Below are 17,569 nucleotides of genomic sequence, written 5' to 3'. Positions count from 1 at the left end.
TACATACCTGCCCTGTCTCCACCCCTCTCTATACAAACATACAGGCACAACCCAAAAGCATAAGTACCTTGGATACCAAAATTTAAACCAAAACTCAACCAAACATTAAAGAAACTGCTCACACAACCACTTACAAATACTGTGTTCACACAAGTACATGCAAAAAGATCATGTTAGGTGTACGTTTCCAATATCAAGCTCTAAAAACTGTAAATTTTTAAGCATATAACATGTATCCCATTTTTCTTTCTTTAAGCATTCCTCCTGCGCTGCTCATACTCTTGAAAGATCAAACTCTGCATGCAGACACAATCTGTTGATGTATTGAAGAAATACATAATGCAATGGATCTACTACAGCTGTTTAACAGTTTACATTTTGGAAAAAAGAAAGCCAACAAAACAATAGAAAAGTTGAAAAGCCAACTTTGCAAAGGCCTCCCAGTCAGGCTCTGACATACACCTACCTTAAATTCTATGAGCACATGCTACTTTTTAGGAACAGCAGAAACATCAGGGTCTGCACAATGTTTAGGATCATGTGGTGAACCTGACTTACCTGTATTGGCCCTCCTCCCTTCTATAGCAATTGGGCAGCATGTGTCCAATGAAACACAGGACACAGACAGAAGAGTCTAACAACTAGCCCTGCACCTGCTCCAGATCTCAAATGAGATGCTTATTAAGACACTTAAAGTGTGACTTAAGCATAGCTTGACAATGCCCTTGAACAGAATCTGTGTGCAATTACTCAAACAAGTACATACCACCTTCACTGCAATACACTACACTCATACTTAAAATAGGCTTGTTCAGGACTACAGACAGCCTTCTAACTGAACTCTGCACCATAAACATTGCCATTGTCAACACAGTAGGTTGTCCCTCCTGTGTTTTAGTAGTACAAGGCACCTAAGCATTTTGTAGGTTCAGAACTCCTACTTCAAGTTCTGGACAGGATTGAATTCTAGTGGTTATACACTAGGCTTCTGCCCACTTCTCCAAAAACAGTCACTTTTAGCTCATCTCTTCTCAGGTCTATCATTTTCCATTCTTGTTCCTCGTCTGTGTATTATTATTCTCACACAGTCTCAGCTTCTGCATTTCAGGTGTCATTCTCCTTGTTTTCCCCAGTAGAGTTTCATTCTTACAGACTTCCAGCACTAGCTTCCCCACTACACCTGGACCCTGACCCACATAATTTCAGGTCAGGGTAATTACTTGATCTGTCTTTCCACACTTCCATTCTTGGGTTCTCACATGTCCTATATATCCCCATAGTTCTGGTTTTATTCCCCTCCCCAGTCCACTCCTTTTGCCAACCTCTTTGTCCATCCAGTCCTTGAATGCGGGCTACTCACTGGACCCCACTTACCACACTATCACTCCACCTACTTCTGTTCTTCTGTCTGAATGATTTTCGGTGTCCTCTCCTAAATTATGTCCAGATACAAATTTCACAGCCTCCGTATCCTAGCTGTTCTCCACACCTGGCAGTTCTACACGTGGCAGAACTCCTACTAATTCTGCAGTCAAGTCAGACAGGTCCCCAACCCAGCATGGACCAGGTTACTGAAAATACAGGAGAACAGAAGCTCAAGCCAAAGTACATTAGAGGTGCAAATACAGAGAAATTCAGTTTAGCATCCTCAGTGTGGAGGGAATCTTCAGGAAGCTGAGAAGGTCTTGCTGAGTATATTACAACTAAAGCTTTTTAAACAGTTACTCTGCAATCAAGCTTTAACAAAACTCTGAATTCCAAATTGCTATTTCAAAGCAAGAGAGATTAAGAGATTTAGAATAAAAGTTCTGTAGGTATTAAAATGCACAAAATACTTTTTTAATTCAGCCTTGGTTTTGGCTGGAATACTTTGCCTTGCCTGAAGTGTTCTGAAAACTGAACATTAAGCACAGAAAACATTAATTCAAATGAATAAAGTTTCAGAACACTATAAGCAATTTAAGACAAGATCTTACAGTGGGACATTATCAGGCAAGCTTAGCAATAGGTAGTGTTACCCACCTTATACAGACAACGGTATTAGGCGACATTTTGGTGCCTCTACCTCACCCTTAATGTTGCTGTGTTCTACAGAATTTAATTAAAACTTAAAGCATCTTCATTGCAGTAACAGAAAGCTTCACATTGGATTTTGTTCTGATTGTGCCAGGCACTATACAAATACCTAACAATGACAGTTGCTGGTCACAAAGAATGTATTGTCTGAAAAGAAGGAAGAATGGTAAATTATGCAAATACAGAAGGCAACACAGTAAATAAAATAAGTTATATACAATTCTTAGCTTGTCAGCAACAGTGATCACCATTTTGCTAACACATCCAATGTGTGAAATGAAGATTACTTCATCCAATTTTCTCTCCTCATTATCTTGATGCCAAGAACCATTTTAGTCTGACAAATTACTACCTCAATCCTACTCCATTACTGTGACATGCTTTCCTCTTTAATTATCATTGTATCAATGTATCATTGCTTATTTGAAAGCTGTCTTTTTAAGCAGGTGAGCAAATAGCTTAGCACGGGTAATAGTGACATTTCACACATTCCGGATAGACAGGTGTTTAAACTACACCAGAATTAAAAACAGGCAAAGGATCCAGAAAGAGAGAGCATCAGCAAGAATATAAGGTTTAGCTGCAGCCAGGCCACCCAGACAGGTGTTACTGCTTGTTACTGTGCCATGCTTTGAGACATTTCAGCTGCTATAATTAACAAGCCAGGATGTTTGGGAGGATTACTGAGGCACCCCCAACACATCTGTGCTCAGCAGTGGCTTCCTTTTCTAGTCTTCCTGTGCACCTGACAGAACTGCATTCTTCCCTTTACAGAGGCAAACACTTGGCAGCAAATCAGATGGTACTTTGGTGTAAAAGGCAATGCACCTGGACCAAAAATCCATATAGAAGAGCAAAACCAAACAAATAAAAAAAACCTGGACCTTGTTAAAGGTAAGACAATACACAGCTAATATCTCATGACAGAAGGAGTCAAATTTTTGCGACCATTTTTAAACTGATTGGATCAGCAAAGATGTCAGAAGCTGAAAGGCACATGCTGACTGAAGATGACCATGATATAGTAAATCCCCAAAAGATCTCAAGGAAGGAAAAGAGTCCACTTGATGTACTTCCATTTATGAGGCAATATGAAAAAATGAGAGGAGAGGAGATGAACATGTGGGTTGTCACAGCCACACCAATATATACCTGTGGTAGAAACAGTACTTATATGTACTGTTATGTTTACTTCAATACAATGCTAATAAGCCAAAAGACAAACTATCGCATAATGCTGAAATACTTTTCTACATTTATTTTTATTTTTAAATGTTACAAGGTAAGTTAACAACTGCAATATGCATGTCTTGCCAGCAGAGACACATAAGCTTAAAATAACTGATTTCTATGGCCATGCCTTATTCAGAGAAATTTATTTCTGAAAAAAATAAAACTGAGAGCAAAGCCACAACACAATGATACCCCAAAGTGCTGAATATAGGAGTTGAGGGGTTTTTGTTAATCTGATTTAAAAATTCAATATGAAATATGAACTCTCCAAGTACAGATAGGAATAAAAACTTCAGGATAGAATTTGCTTCCAATTAATACTAGCCTACAGACAAAGATCCATTGTATAGTACTTCAAGAAATCACAAGCAATATTCAGAAAAATAGCTTAATATCTTTCACTCTTCTGATCCACATTATACTAGTCCTTCAAGAGCTTCCCATTATCATAGTCAATAATCTTTTTCCTACAATGAAGTTTGTATTTTCTTTTTTATCTTCTCTAATAGTTGAAATAAGCTAAAGCCATCAATTATAACAATCAGAAAAAGAAAATAATAATGAGTGTTGCAGATCAGCTTCCATGAATTCAGGAAAAGCCTCCTGAAAGCCTGAATGCTTCTCCTTGCTAGTTTGTAGGAGTCAACCAGGGTGAACAGGGACACATCACCACTAGAAGTTGTTACTCTGCCCCACTTGGCAGGCAGTAAAAAGCAACTTAAATTTTCATTATCAACATCATAAACAGCAGATCCAAAGTTTCACTGGTCAACATGTTACAACAAGCAATACACTATAAATTGCCTACTTGATCCTCTCCAGTTGGTAGTTTCAGCACTCTTCTGGCAGAGGCCAGTCATATCTTGTTGCCTAAAAGGTGGTGGAGCTTGGGGATCTACAAAGTTTCATTTCTCTTACTTGGAGCCATACTGCATCCTCTGCAGTTCACACATCTCACATTTCCATTTGGATCTTTCTGACTGGTGAGGAGGAAAAGGGGTCCAGAGCTCAAGATATATTTCACATATCAAGCCCAAAAGATACACCAAAAGAATGCAGTAACCATAGGCCTACTTCGTGTCTTCCAAAAAACCTTCAGAATTATAACATTTTCACAGTCAGAAACAGGAGAGTTTTCAGCACAACATACCCTATCAACAAAGGCATACATGAATAAACTGTTTACTGAGAAACCTTTTTGTTTAAAGAAGGATTGGACAAGGATCATGATAAGATACATGTAAGATCACTACTCCTCTGCCTTAGGATCAGACCAGAATCCTTAAATTTTGATGAGTCAGGACAAGATGATACTGTATCATGAGCTCAAAGAGGGAAGCATTCCACTTGAACACTGAAAATGTGCAAAATGTTTCATCATTTGTAGTGTGTTCTCCTTTGCATTTCAATCTATTTTTACCAGATGCTCTGTAAGCATATGTATCCATAAGTTTATCCAGTCATCCAGCAATGCCAACATTATCCAACAGCTTGCAAACGAAATGTGCTTTTTCTTTCATTACCTGGCTTTCATAGCCACAAGCATTTGTACTTGCCAAGCCTTCCTCAAACACAGATACCCCTAAGGCTTTCCAAGATCCATGAAATCTTTAACAAAAGGGAAGAGCTAAGAACTTGCCATGTGGAGGGCAAAAAAAGAAAAAGAAATTTTATTGTGTTCTTTCAGTTATTTTTCTTCCTTCAGCCTTCAGAGATGACTGACTAGATGCTACAACAATATAAACACTCACTGTTAACCTGTCCTCTCCCTAGAGTGTGTTGTGCTTTCCTTGCTTTACCACAGAGCTCCCAGGACAGGACAGGCTACCATGTCTTGGTCTAACACAGCTTGCAGATCTGCCAGTATAGGGAACGCTGGGATCCATCCTTTCCAACATGCCAGTACTACTGAAAGTAGTCCAGCTGCCTTGCCTTCCTTAATGCATCAAGATACTGGAATGCAACAGGCTATCCCCAGTATGGGGGGAATCACACAATCTTAACCTGCCTCTTAAGAGACAAAGGAAACCCCAAATCACAAATAATACATACATGAACACACAAGCACTGTGTGAACAGTGCAACAAAATGTACCACTCCAAACTCTGTGAGGAAAAAATGTAATATAAACAGATTTTTCTAAAACCATCTTTCTATTACCCAGAGGCCATCTTGCTGATTGCACTCTATACTAAAGCAGCTTCATTTTATGTACAGATTTGAATTTGCAGTAACAACTGGCCAGGAGGGAAGAACTGGGGCTAACAGGCTGGGAAGTGTGAAATGTGTGTGTGTACCAAGGCTGACCTGGCCAAAGGCCTGTGACACTCCTTCTTTGCTCTCTGAGCTTACCAGCTTACAGGATATACATATGCATACAGAGCACAAGTGTTCCAGTCTCCAAAAAACGTTCCAGACAAAGACCTGCCAAAGACATTCCTGGGAAACCTGACAAACTTGCAAATTCTTTGTAGTGTCTCCAGCATATGCATCCATTTAACAATGAAAAAAGAAAACTCAAGTTAGTGCTGCTGCAGCCGATGGTTGAACTCCCCCTCTTCCTTCTCCTGAAAAATTCAGGCTTTCATTTAGACAATCTGCCTCAAAACTTCCAGTGGGAGTGATTTTTACAAGGCACAATCCTGCCAAAAGTTGGATGATCAGGGTGTAATCTTTCCCATAACATGAGACCTAGCCGCTCAGCCTGGACTGTTTGCTTACTATCTGCAGATGTTGCTGCATCATAACAAAACTCTCTGCTTCTATTCCCTGTGGAACCTCAGAGCAGAAGGAGTTCAACATAAGCACTGCAGAAACTACAGTGGTATTTTCACTTCCTACAGCCTCTGCTGAGACCAACTAGTTACATTACTGGTGCTGCTACAAATCAGTAGCAATAAAAGTAATTCCAGCTCCTGTGTGAACAGCTTGAATGAGGAGAAGATGGGGCCCTGCAGCAGTGCAGAGGTGTGAGAGAGGAAAGAAAAATGTCCCTCAGAGGTCTGCTTCTGGCTTCACTTACTAATTACAGTAAGATGCCTTTTTTCTTTACATTTCCCGTTCTCTCCATCAGTGGGAGTGTAAAAACCAAAGAAATAGCCACATAAGGAAACTAAAACTAAGACTCAGATAAAGTAGGTTGAGTCAAACCAAGAGATCATCACTGAAAAAAACCCAAAACTCCTCAGTGGGGAAAATGGCCTCACCAAACTTCTGTAAGTATTTCCTGCACCCTAAATGTAATGCTCTTGCTGCGCTGTTCAGGTCTAGACAGTAAAAAGCTGATGCCCACTGAGACAGTGCATTTTGGCAGACTGGCAGCTTGTTCTGTCAAGGACGAGGCAGGCAAGAGTTCCACACTGTGCCAAAGGCAGTTAAATGAGGAGTGGTATGGCTTCCAATATCGTTGTAGTTGATGTTAAGACAAAGCTCACTATTTTGAGATTCCCGCAGCATATACAGCATCCCTCTGGGACATGGTAAAATGCTCCATTCAATTCTTCTTCACTCCCTCTTCCTGCCCCTAAGGTTTTGTAAACTTACCTGCTTCTTGCTCACTTCCACCTTCTGTCTAAATGAAAACAGACTAAGACATGCCCCATCCTCTACTGGATCTGTCAGTATGCTTGCAGGAATCCTGGCTGCCAGGCAGTGCCCTGGATCTTGGGCACTGACTGGCTGCATAGCACAGAAGGAGGCAGCTCTCTGTAGCCCTTGCCTGGGTGGTCTGATGTTATCCCTGTGATTAAACTCCCTGGCTGCATGAATTGGAGCGATTCCTGATGATAGCTGGGACCTGAAATCTCTTACTCTCCCACACACACAGAGTCAGAGCTCCGACCAGGTTTCCCCTCCTTCTCTTCCTCCTCCTCTTGGTCAAGCTGGCCAACTCAACACATTCTTCAGCTCCCTAGCCTTAATAACTACAATGTACTACAGCCTGCTAGATATCAACTCCAGCTCCCCTCCATCACCAAGCAGTGATAGGGACCTCACACAGATACAGCATTGCAGAAGAATTTTTTACCTTACAGCATGCTTCAGAAAGAAGTAGCATGCTATTTACAAAGAAAAACACTCATATATGCATTCAGGATCCAGCCACCTGGCTCTAGATGTACACACATGCTGTGTATTTTCATGTCCTCCCTGCAGAAAGTCTTGCAATGCAAACACATGGAAATATTTTATGCTAAACACACGTGAAATAAAGACTTCAGATTAAAGCCTGGTATAAAAGGAAAAGTAGTCTGGATAAGCTTTCATCCATCTGTCCATCAAGAAACGACAGTGGCTTATGCTAGGTACAGGTAAAAAACCCCTCTTAGTTCAGCTGTCCAGAAGTCACAAAGTAGTCAGTAAGATCTCTACATCATAAAATCAAGGCAAGAAAGGCAATAAAACTCCTCTCCAGTGAAATGGGCTTGCTGAACTGGATCTTCAGGCCTCATTCCCCAACTCACCACCAACATGCCTGCCTTGTTTCCCCAAGAGTACTGTCGCCATCTTAGGTTCATGTGAGGTAATGGGCAAACTGAACAAGAACATTTTAGGAAACTGAAAAACTGTTTTACCATGCACCATTAACCACTACACTGCACATATTGACAAAGACATCACCACTTTGTAAAAATAATTAACAAGCATCCAACTGACATAACTAGGGAAATCACCAATTTCAAATACTGAGCTCCTCACAAGTGTCTCAGAAACCCACTTATCATAATGAAAAGATTGACACCAGTAAAGCAATGTAACAAAGAAAATCTTAAACATGGAAGCAGCAGCACAGCACATGTTCTTCAGTAGAAAAAGTCAGTTCAGATCAATGGCCCAGAAAACTCACTATCCTGTCTGACATACCTCAGAAGGTGAAAAAAATTTTGGTTTCCATGCATATAACAAACATCTTACTGACAAGAAAATCAATTTTTTATTTCTGTATGGTCAAACCTAGGGATCTATCATTTGCAAAATGCTCATTATTCTCTCTGATGAAACTATGGTCTTGTAATTTTTCAGAAGTTTCAGAAAGTAAATAACTTCTGTGACAATAACTATTCACTTTTACTATAATTTTTTACTCCAATATCTCCCTGCTAAACTGAATGTCCTCTTCTTATTATGAGAAACATGAATAAAATAAACTTTATTTACCTTGTCTTTCATTGCTTTATGTAATTCCTTCACACTTGTTTCCTCCCTCAAAAAGCTTCGTTTTCACCATCTCATTAAAACTGCATTTGCAGTCAATAATTTTAAACAGTTATTTTTCTTGAATTCACTTTAGAATTATCACCCAGAAGCGAAAACAGTTTTGAGGAAGGTTATGCAATTGATGCTTACACTAAAACATATATATCCTATCCTGTTCCTTAAACACACTAATCAATTTTCTTTGCTAACCTTACTGCTTAACTCAAAACAGGTATCTGCACTGAGATGTCAATGAAATATTCTTTTTTCTTCCCTAAAGAAATAAAGTTTAGATTAATCATTCAAGAGGTTAAAATTATTGCTTATCATATAGTCAGTTAATTGTAAACACTGAACTTCATCTGCCAGTGTCTAGCCCAATTAAGACAGCTCTTAAATTTCTACTAGTTTTACTCATAATAATCAAATAAAGAATACAAACATAGTGACAATTTCCCAGGAGGTAGGTCCAAGTTTAAGTTTACAGCACACACCTAACTTCATTGTAACCAAACATGGGACTCTCACAGCCCCCATTATACTGAAGGTAGCAAGAAATTACCTCATGTAGTAAACATGAGCTGCACAAACATGGATGAAGACTAGAGAATAGTTAATTTCCTGTAAATTCACACCCTATATTACCTGGCAATGACTTGCTTTTAAATTCATTCTTTAAGTAATAGAATGCCTTAATAATGTCCTTATGAACCTCCTCCTTTCAAACCTTTAATTTTACACTGGATCATGCACATTCTGTATTACACATCTTCAGTTATCCCCTTGCTATATAGCAAATTGACTACTTTTTTGGTTTTGCCCTTTTTTGACCTGTAATAAAACTTCATTTATCATCCTACAGATATCTGACATCTTAACAGCCCTTGCTGAAAGCTTGTCAAAAACCTTTTTGGAAGTTTGAATACAAACAAGTTAAACTGAGTGTTATATTTCTCAGTTAAAAAAACTCTAATAGATAGGACATAATAGATTACTCAATTTCTTATGGCCATTGGAGATCAGATACCTCCTTATTAGCCTACTCAGCCATTGCCTTACCAGGTTGATGCTGGACCCTGAAAGGCACATTTACCATAGAGATCTCTGTTACTTGCTCCCAGACACATTGGGTAGCTAATAAGAGGCACACCTTTCTATTTTTGGATGCTGCAGAGTACTATAGTTAGATTGCACATACTGCAAAAATCAGGCTATGTCTGAAACAGTATGGATAGTATGGGTAGAGGTACCTAACTCCAACAATTGTTATAATCTCAAAATGAGCTTCATTATTAGAAAAAAAAAATATAAATAGTAGAAAAACAACTTAATGAAAGGCAAAATGTTCCTACACACTTTGTGCAGCTGTGAGGACCGAAGATTAAGTACAAAAGAACAAAACTCCACATCAGTAAGGCTTTACCTTCCTCATCTCTCATATGCTAAGAACTGTATATTGTATGAGCATCAGCATGAAGTTCCTATCTGATCTTTCAGAAATGAATGGAAAGGACTGACAAGACAAAGCCAAGGTAAACAAAAAAATCTTGTTTTCTTAAGAGAATAGATCTTAAACACCTTTTTCAAAATTTATCATATACCTAAATTTTTTCCTTTGGGCATTAGTATTTTAGTAGTAAATAATAAAGTAATATCAGTAACATCAATAGAATTATGCCAATAGAAAATAACTCAATAACAAACTATTTTAATACAGAGGCTAGAAAACAAGAGTGTAAGAGGAAACACAAAACAGGTGCTTCGGGCATGGGTAGAAAACAGTGAAAAATAGGAGGGATTGGAGAGGGACAGAGATGGATTCCCAACCAGAATGACAACATCATTGCAAGCACAGCTGCTGAGGCTACATTCCTGGGAACCCCAGAGACCCACACTACTATATGGATACCAGAAGCAATTCTCACAAAAACAGGAATGGAAAATAAGCTTCCCAGCTGCTCTTGGAAGGAGGTATGTATTCAGAGCACCCCAGTCTACAAGACACAGCTTGGTACAACACAGGGAACCAATGCATTCAACTCTAACATAGAAGTACTTGCCCTTGAGGGGAAAAAAAACCAAAACGCACAAACCAAAAACCCCCATAAAAATACAGTCCACAGCAACACCAGTATTTTCAAGTCACTCTTTCATATACCACGTCCAAATCAATGGTCCTAATCTTATCATGAAACATAATTAAATCCATATATCAAGTAATTTTCATACCAGCCAGGTACTTTCCAACAAGGTAGACTAACTCCAAGTTTCTGGAATGGCTTTAAACAATTGTACTCTTCTTATTATTAGGTAAGCAATGTTCTAATCTTCATGCCAATTTATTTAAGAATGCTTTTTTTAAAAATACCATCGTATTTCAAGTGGTTTAAACACAGAAGTGAAAAGGGCGAAAATAACAATTCAAAGTTTCCTGTCTAGAAATGTACTGGAAAGTAGTGCCTTGTTTAATTAAATGACTCTGATATGAGCTTTTTCTCTACTCTCCTCTCAGTTTTCCATCTGTTAATTCTCCTGTCCTAAAGCCATCAGAGTTTCATAACCCAGAACCCTCAAACACTCCCATCTCAAGCCTTTCCCCCTTTCATCTCATACCAGTTAGTCTTTGACTTTCCAGTTCCCTCCGGGTGTTTACTAAATCCTTTCCCACATATTTCTTTGTCTCATCTCTCTGCCTTCCCTCTTCCTGGTTCAGGCCAAATCCTGGTCTGCCCAAATCTAAAACCATGCAACAGTCCCAGGTAGCTTCAACAGTACCTGTTCTTCTGCAAATCACTTTCCAAACTGACAGCCTACTCTGCAATTCCTGCACTTCTATTTATTCAATGCCCCTGCTTCCAATCCACATCCATGCTTAGCAGTTCAAAGTCCAATATCCTGGTTTCAGGTCCCTCAACAATAAGCCAAGCCTTGCTGCCCTACTATTATGTTTTATTGTATGCTGATACCTCTTACTGCCCTTGTTGTCATTGCAGCCCTGTCTTCTCACAAAACCCCTGGGCCCTTCCTGCAAGACAGGATTTAAAATCCAGGCTGGATCAAAAAATAATTGGAATAACTGTTTAATGACTGACAGAAGAGTAGAATGTGTCCACGTGAAAGACAAAAAAAGCATAAGCAGTTACTGCATGCTTTAGTTATGATACACTGGGCTTTGCAGCTACATCTGAACCTTCTAAAACATCACTGTTTCAAGTGTGCTTAAAAATAATGGCCTCAGCTTAGAAATTGCTTTGTGCAATAAATTCAGTACTGAAGAAATATATTACCTTAAAAACTGTTCTCATCTATATCCAAATTTTCATACTAAGCAAATTTTAGATTCAGATTTCATCTCTCCAAAATCATTATTTAAAAAACATGGCCAGAAAAATCACAGTAAAGAGCAGATGTCTAGAACTGAATGGACACAGGCTCAGGTAGGAAACTCATTGTCAGATAGAACTCCAGCTTTAAACTCCTCATTGACTTGTGAATTCCTTTCTACGCAGATCTCTTTCATGATGACAGAAGATGACAAAGACATAACCCAACACGTTTCTATATTTCACTACCGAAACAAAGCATGTGCAAACACTGCATAGTTGAATACAAAATATAGCAGAGTCAGAAAATCAGCAGTGTCTGCTAGGAGCTGAGTATCTTTTGTTTGCTTGTTGCAAAGCAGATTAGCACCATCATTCTCCTACTATCCAATTCCCACCTCTTCTTTGCGAAAGCACCTTGGAAGAACCCAGAAGTAAAAGCAGTGCAGACACATTCACTGCAGCCAATATATTTCCAGGCTACCCATGCACTTCACAGCCACTTTCACTCTTGAGTATACCTACACTGTCTGACTGCGGGCTAAACATGTTTCAGCTGCCAGAGCATGCTCCTTTGCTACTCAGCACAGCTGTGCTCAGGAAACTGCACTGCCCTTCCCATGCAGATCTTTCTTAACTCCCCCTTTTACACTTCTTAATTTATCTAGGAGTAATAAGCCATGATAAGAATACAGGAGTTTAAAAATCATTTAATAGCTACACAAATGGCTGCAACAAGACGGGACTTTATTTTTTGACATATCCTTTAAAAATTGAAGGCCCATCTGCAAAGAAAAATCTATTCAGCTTCCTAAAGTTATACATGTAGCCACATTTTGAAATATATTACCAATAGCATAACCAGTTATTCAAAATCCAAACATATAAAAATAAAACTGGAAGAAGCAAAGAGAAGCAAATACCATCAGCTGTTGCAACTATAAAACATACCTCAGAAAACTCAGCAAAACATAACTGTTAAAACAGTAATCCCACAATACAAGAATCAAACTAAGACAAATCCAGCAAGTAAAGAGAAAAAAAAAATTACTGTCCAAGCCAAACTGCCTATGCTAGAAAATCAGCAGTTGGCAGTTTAATTAACTGAGAAGTGCTCAACTGGAACACCTTTGATGAGTTCAACTATAGCATTTTATAAAGCAAAAAATTTGTCACCATGTAGCCATTTAGGACATAATTCAACATGAAATATGAAACTAAGTGCAATTCTATCAGAACTCAATTATATATCACCACATTTGACAAAAGGATTATCATTTCCCATGATAGTAAGTACTTCCGTTTGGTCTTTACATTGTAATTGGAATACAGAATTTACATCAGAACCCATTCTGCAGACTTTCATGGCCTGCACTAGTGACACACTGGAGGAACAAGGAAGCAAACTGCATGGAAGCACAAATCTGAGAAGACTCTGGTTTATTGTCTAGTAAGATAAAACATAGATTCCATTTTTTGTAACATTTTCTAATCCTCTGCCTATTCTCCTATAAAATGACTTCAAGACATTCTTGTCATCTCACAGAGGCAAGTTTTGGTGACTGTAAACACTTTGAAACAACAGGACAGAGATGAATTTTCACAAGATTTAGTGGTTGCAGCATCTCTCAGCCCAGCCCAGTGCTCACATAGAAGCCTGTAACAAACTTGTCCCTCGCACAGGGACTCTACTTCAGTGTTTACATACCTGCTGTGTAATGAGACTGACGTGGCTTGCTGGGGAATGCTGGCAGGCTGCTTGCTTTTCTGCCAACTGCTGCAGTTCTGCTGCTGCCACAGGGTGCCCATGACGTTTGCCCTGGGCAGTGTGTTCTGCATCTCTGTGTATCCTGGCTGAGCTCATGCACTGCCCGCTTGAACCGCGCTGGAGACCTACGGAACAAACATTTCAATGTGCTTCATGAGCCGTATGTCAGACCCTCAGCCTGCTCATCACAGACATGCTAAAGCAGATAAGACACCAAGAAGAATACAGAATACACCTATTCTGCATAGGTATTGCCCAAATGAACAATTAGCAATTTCCAACCTGTATTCTCTTTATTGCAATGTTTCTAATGGCATCCAATTCCAGAGACATTGGCAGCTGTTACCCAAGTTAAATCTGTAACATTTTTCCTTAAAAACAAATGGATCGCTTTAAGTAAGCTGCTCAGTTGGGAAGCAAGATGTATTTAAATACGATCAAAGTACAAAAAAAAAAATTAGTATTATCAGGATCACAGCTGTTAGCCTGTACGTAGTTCCCAAAGTTTCCAAATTTGCATGCAAATTGCTACAGTTCCTCCTACACTTCAGGTTCTTTACACTCTAAAGCTGCATTGCTTAACTAAGTTCTACCACAGCATGAGAAATGAGAGGTCTCTAAATCTTGGTTTTGGGATACCCTTGGATATGGCAGTGCTGAAACACCCTAGAATGAGAGATGTTGTAATGATTCATTCAGATCCTTCTTTTCTGGAGGTCTTGACACATCTTTAAGTATTCAACACTTACGAGGTTTCATTACAACCAGAGAACTGAGAACAGCGCACAGACTGAGACAAGACTGCTTATGAAAACAACATTAAACCCACTAAAGATAGATGAGATCAGTAACATGATAAAGAAAATACACAATACTTAATTTCACAGCTCTTTTTGAACAAGTTCAAAGGCTGAGTTCAAAGCACAAGGCTGAGGGGAGACCTTATCACTACAACTATAAGAAAAGAGGTTTTTGTGAGGCAGGGGTCAGCCTCTTCTCCCAAACAGCAAACAACAGGACAAGAGGAAATGGCCTCAAGTTGTACCAGAGAAGGTTTAGACTGAATATTAGGAAAAATTTCTCCACCAAAAGGGTTGTCAAGCACTGGAACAGGCTGCTAGAAGTGGTTGAGTCACATACCATGAAGATATTTAAAACACATGTAAATGCAGCTCTTCAGGACCTGGTTAATACGTGACATAGTTAATTGCTGGACTTGGTGATCTGAAAGCTTTTTCAACTGAAATTATTTTATGATTGCCTGTTCATTTGGTGAATAAAAGGGCATCTGCCTAACAAGGGCAGCATTCTGTACTCCTGCTTTCTGTAAGAAATTTAGCACCATTGAACAAGACTCAATTCTGGAAATGTAAAATTTCTACCTACTTCACAACAGAAATTACACAGTCTTTGTACTGAACTAGCAGGTTATCATGAATCCCAGAACACTCACCTACTTTTGCAGAGGGTATCTGGGACAATCTTTGGCTGTAGATCTGAACAGCTCTTTGGAAAGATGAAAATGGTCCAATGGTGTAGTTACCAGCATGATGATGTAACCCTGCAAGGCTACAAGTCTCAACGGACACTGGGTGTGTGGGGACAGAAGAGCTGTTGGGAGCTGTGCTCTGCAAGGAGCGTACTGAGGGTGAGGACTGAATCAGTCTGGGACCAGCTGGAGGCACCGGCAACGAAGGCTGACCAGACACCTTTGGATTTTCAGAGGCTGCAGGCTGAGCTGGCATCCATGAGCTGGTACTTCTCTGCAACGTGGCACCAGGAACAGAGGAAGAAGCACTGGGAGGACTACACTGAGGTAAGTTCTCTTCAGCTTTTAAGGATAAGGTGAGTCCTTCTGGAACTATACAAAGATAATGAACATACTATATGACGAAAAATCTGCTTTTTAGGTCCTTTGTTAGTATCAACACACCAAATGCCTGCCTTCAGACCCACTGAAGCCAAAATGACCTCATCTACCAACAGAGACAAGAAGAGGTTCTACATGATAAATAAGCCTGCCTTATCTAGATTAACCCACCCAGGGAGGGGCAGCTAATTCTTTCCCACTGCCTACTCTACAGTATCCTCCCTTGTGTTTAAAAGTAAATATTGGGAATTTGGATCTCTGTTTGAACCCAAAGGTTCCAACCTTCACTTAAAACAGTATATGCAGTCCATTATTTTTTATGATTATTTAAGTCAGTTCACTTACAGCTTGATTTAGCGTCTTTGGGTTTACAGCCTTTTAGTGCTCCTTCTGCAAACAAATCTGCAACTGAATTTTTGGGGTGATCACCTTTTATTTTTTTCACCATCTCAGGATGCTCTATAACAAAATCAAGGATTTAGGAAGTAGAACATTTCAAATCACTAGAACAATGCTGCAAAATTTACCCTTATTGTAATTGACTTTATTGCTAATACTTCCTCTAGACCACACAACTTCATTGATGACAATTATGCAGTCACATACAGTAGCATGGACTACTAGATACATATGGCTGACACACCCTTCCTTCCATGGAATGCCTAATTAGGCTCAAACATACAGACTCTGCCCTCCAATAGATACGCTCACTGCAGGCAGCAAAATTTAAGACCTTGATTTCATTTCAATTCTTACTGCCTTCAATTGGTACATTCTCATTTCAGTCATGAACTACCATATCTAGTTCCTTATAAATACCAGTCTAAGTTCAACCCATTTCACTTCAGGCAAAGAAGGCAGGAGTGAAGTTACTCTAGTCTTCACATAAGACTGAGTTAAAGAAAAAAAAAACCCAAAAATATATGCAACCTCAGAAAACCTAAGTAACATTGTGGAGAGGTTGTTCTCTTTTCATAGACTTAAGTTAAACTAGACTTGTCTGGTCAATATCATCTCAGAACTGCCTGCAAAACTTACCACCTTGTGGCTGTTTCTCCAACTGGTGACTGCTGTTGCCATGTTTTGTGTTTGTGGATTTTGCTCCTAGGAAGACACTTGCCGATTTGTTTTTGTGTGTGTAAAATGTCAGTACTTCCTCCAGGTCACTTTCACTGCAATAAGGAGAGAAGAATGGATGTAGAGTGAGGACACTAAGCTTTTCTGCATTCATGTAACAGTCAAAGACAAACTATAAGGAAACTGAAGAGCAGAGTGGGGAAAAAAAAAGGTGACACTAGACAAGCTAATGATTTGCTCAGTTCTACAGGGTAAGAGCAAATGGAAGGCAACATGCCCTGGTTAAATATGAGATTCCCACTAAAATACCATCTTCTCATGCAGTAGAAAATTCAAGGTATTTAGGAGCCTTCCCACGATAAATAAAGAGCAAGTGAATACTTCAAACATATCTGGGGAGATTAGCTCAACATGAGATATCTCATTCACAGCTAACTTTGTGAATCTTCTGCAGGTGCTCTTTAGAATGAGCAGCTATTTTCTCATAAGAGATCTCAGCTCAGCCTCTATTTTATTGTCACCATTAGTAGTTTCTGTTCAACGGCAGGGGGAGAAGAGGAAAGAAGGCAAAAGCTTGTTAATTAACCAAAACTGCAGGACAACCAGAACAGTCAATATTTTCTGTGAAAATCGCAAAACTTGCATATGTTTCTCATTTTCCTTTCAAGAACAAAGTGGGACAGCCCCAATATCCTAAACACCTATTGGTCCCACACCAGTATCAGTTACTTGGCCATTCTTATTAGAGCTTGTGCAAGCTGTAGTTCTACATGTATTCCTTTTGCTTTATAGTGTTGCCTCAGCATCAGCGGGTGGCTGTATGGCATGGCAAACACCAAAGCAAGTAGTATAGTGCCGGCAACACCACAAGAAAATGTAACACAGGAATATAAATTAGTTGAGCAGCAGTTAGAATCTTTCAAAATATCCTCTGAATATCACAATTGTAACCAGTATTAGCTAGTCTAAACTTTGGTAAAAGCCATGTCTAAAGCTGATACACTGAAGTTTGCAGCATACCCTGAA

At 39.3% G+C, this 17,569-nt stretch overlaps 1 protein-coding gene across 11 annotated transcripts in view; it reads right to left on the bottom strand.

The window, feature by feature from the left end:
* TTLL5 (tubulin tyrosine ligase like 5) overlaps window positions 1-17,569 on the bottom strand; it is a 122,440-nt gene that overhangs the window by 50,720 nt on the left and 54,151 nt on the right. For 10 of the 11 annotated variants that reach the window (XR_012056423.1, XR_012056425.1, XR_012056424.1 and 7 more), the window contains exons 26-29: window positions 16,505-16,638; window positions 15,812-15,925; window positions 15,050-15,457; window positions 13,537-13,721 (exon numbers count right to left, since the gene is read on the bottom strand). Coding sequence is in view for 8 of the 11 variants with exons in the window: in XM_030274714.4 (XP_030130574.4) it covers window positions 13,537-13,721; window positions 15,050-15,457; window positions 15,812-15,925; window positions 16,505-16,638 (841 nt within the window). In the remaining 3 variants the exon portion in view is untranslated. The remainder of the gene's footprint in view (window positions 1-13,536; window positions 13,722-15,049; window positions 15,458-15,811; window positions 15,926-16,504; window positions 16,639-17,569) is intronic. The other variant, XM_072930279.1, reaches the window with a different exon arrangement.

Source organism: Taeniopygia guttata, chromosome 5 (genome assembly GCF_048771995.1).
Source record: "Taeniopygia guttata chromosome 5, bTaeGut7.mat, whole genome shotgun sequence".
In the NCBI taxonomy this organism is placed as follows: Eukaryota; Metazoa; Chordata; class Aves; order Passeriformes; family Estrildidae; genus Taeniopygia; species Taeniopygia guttata.
Note: the sequence above shows the minus strand (reverse complement) of the source record. Positions and strands in the feature narration are given on the sequence as shown.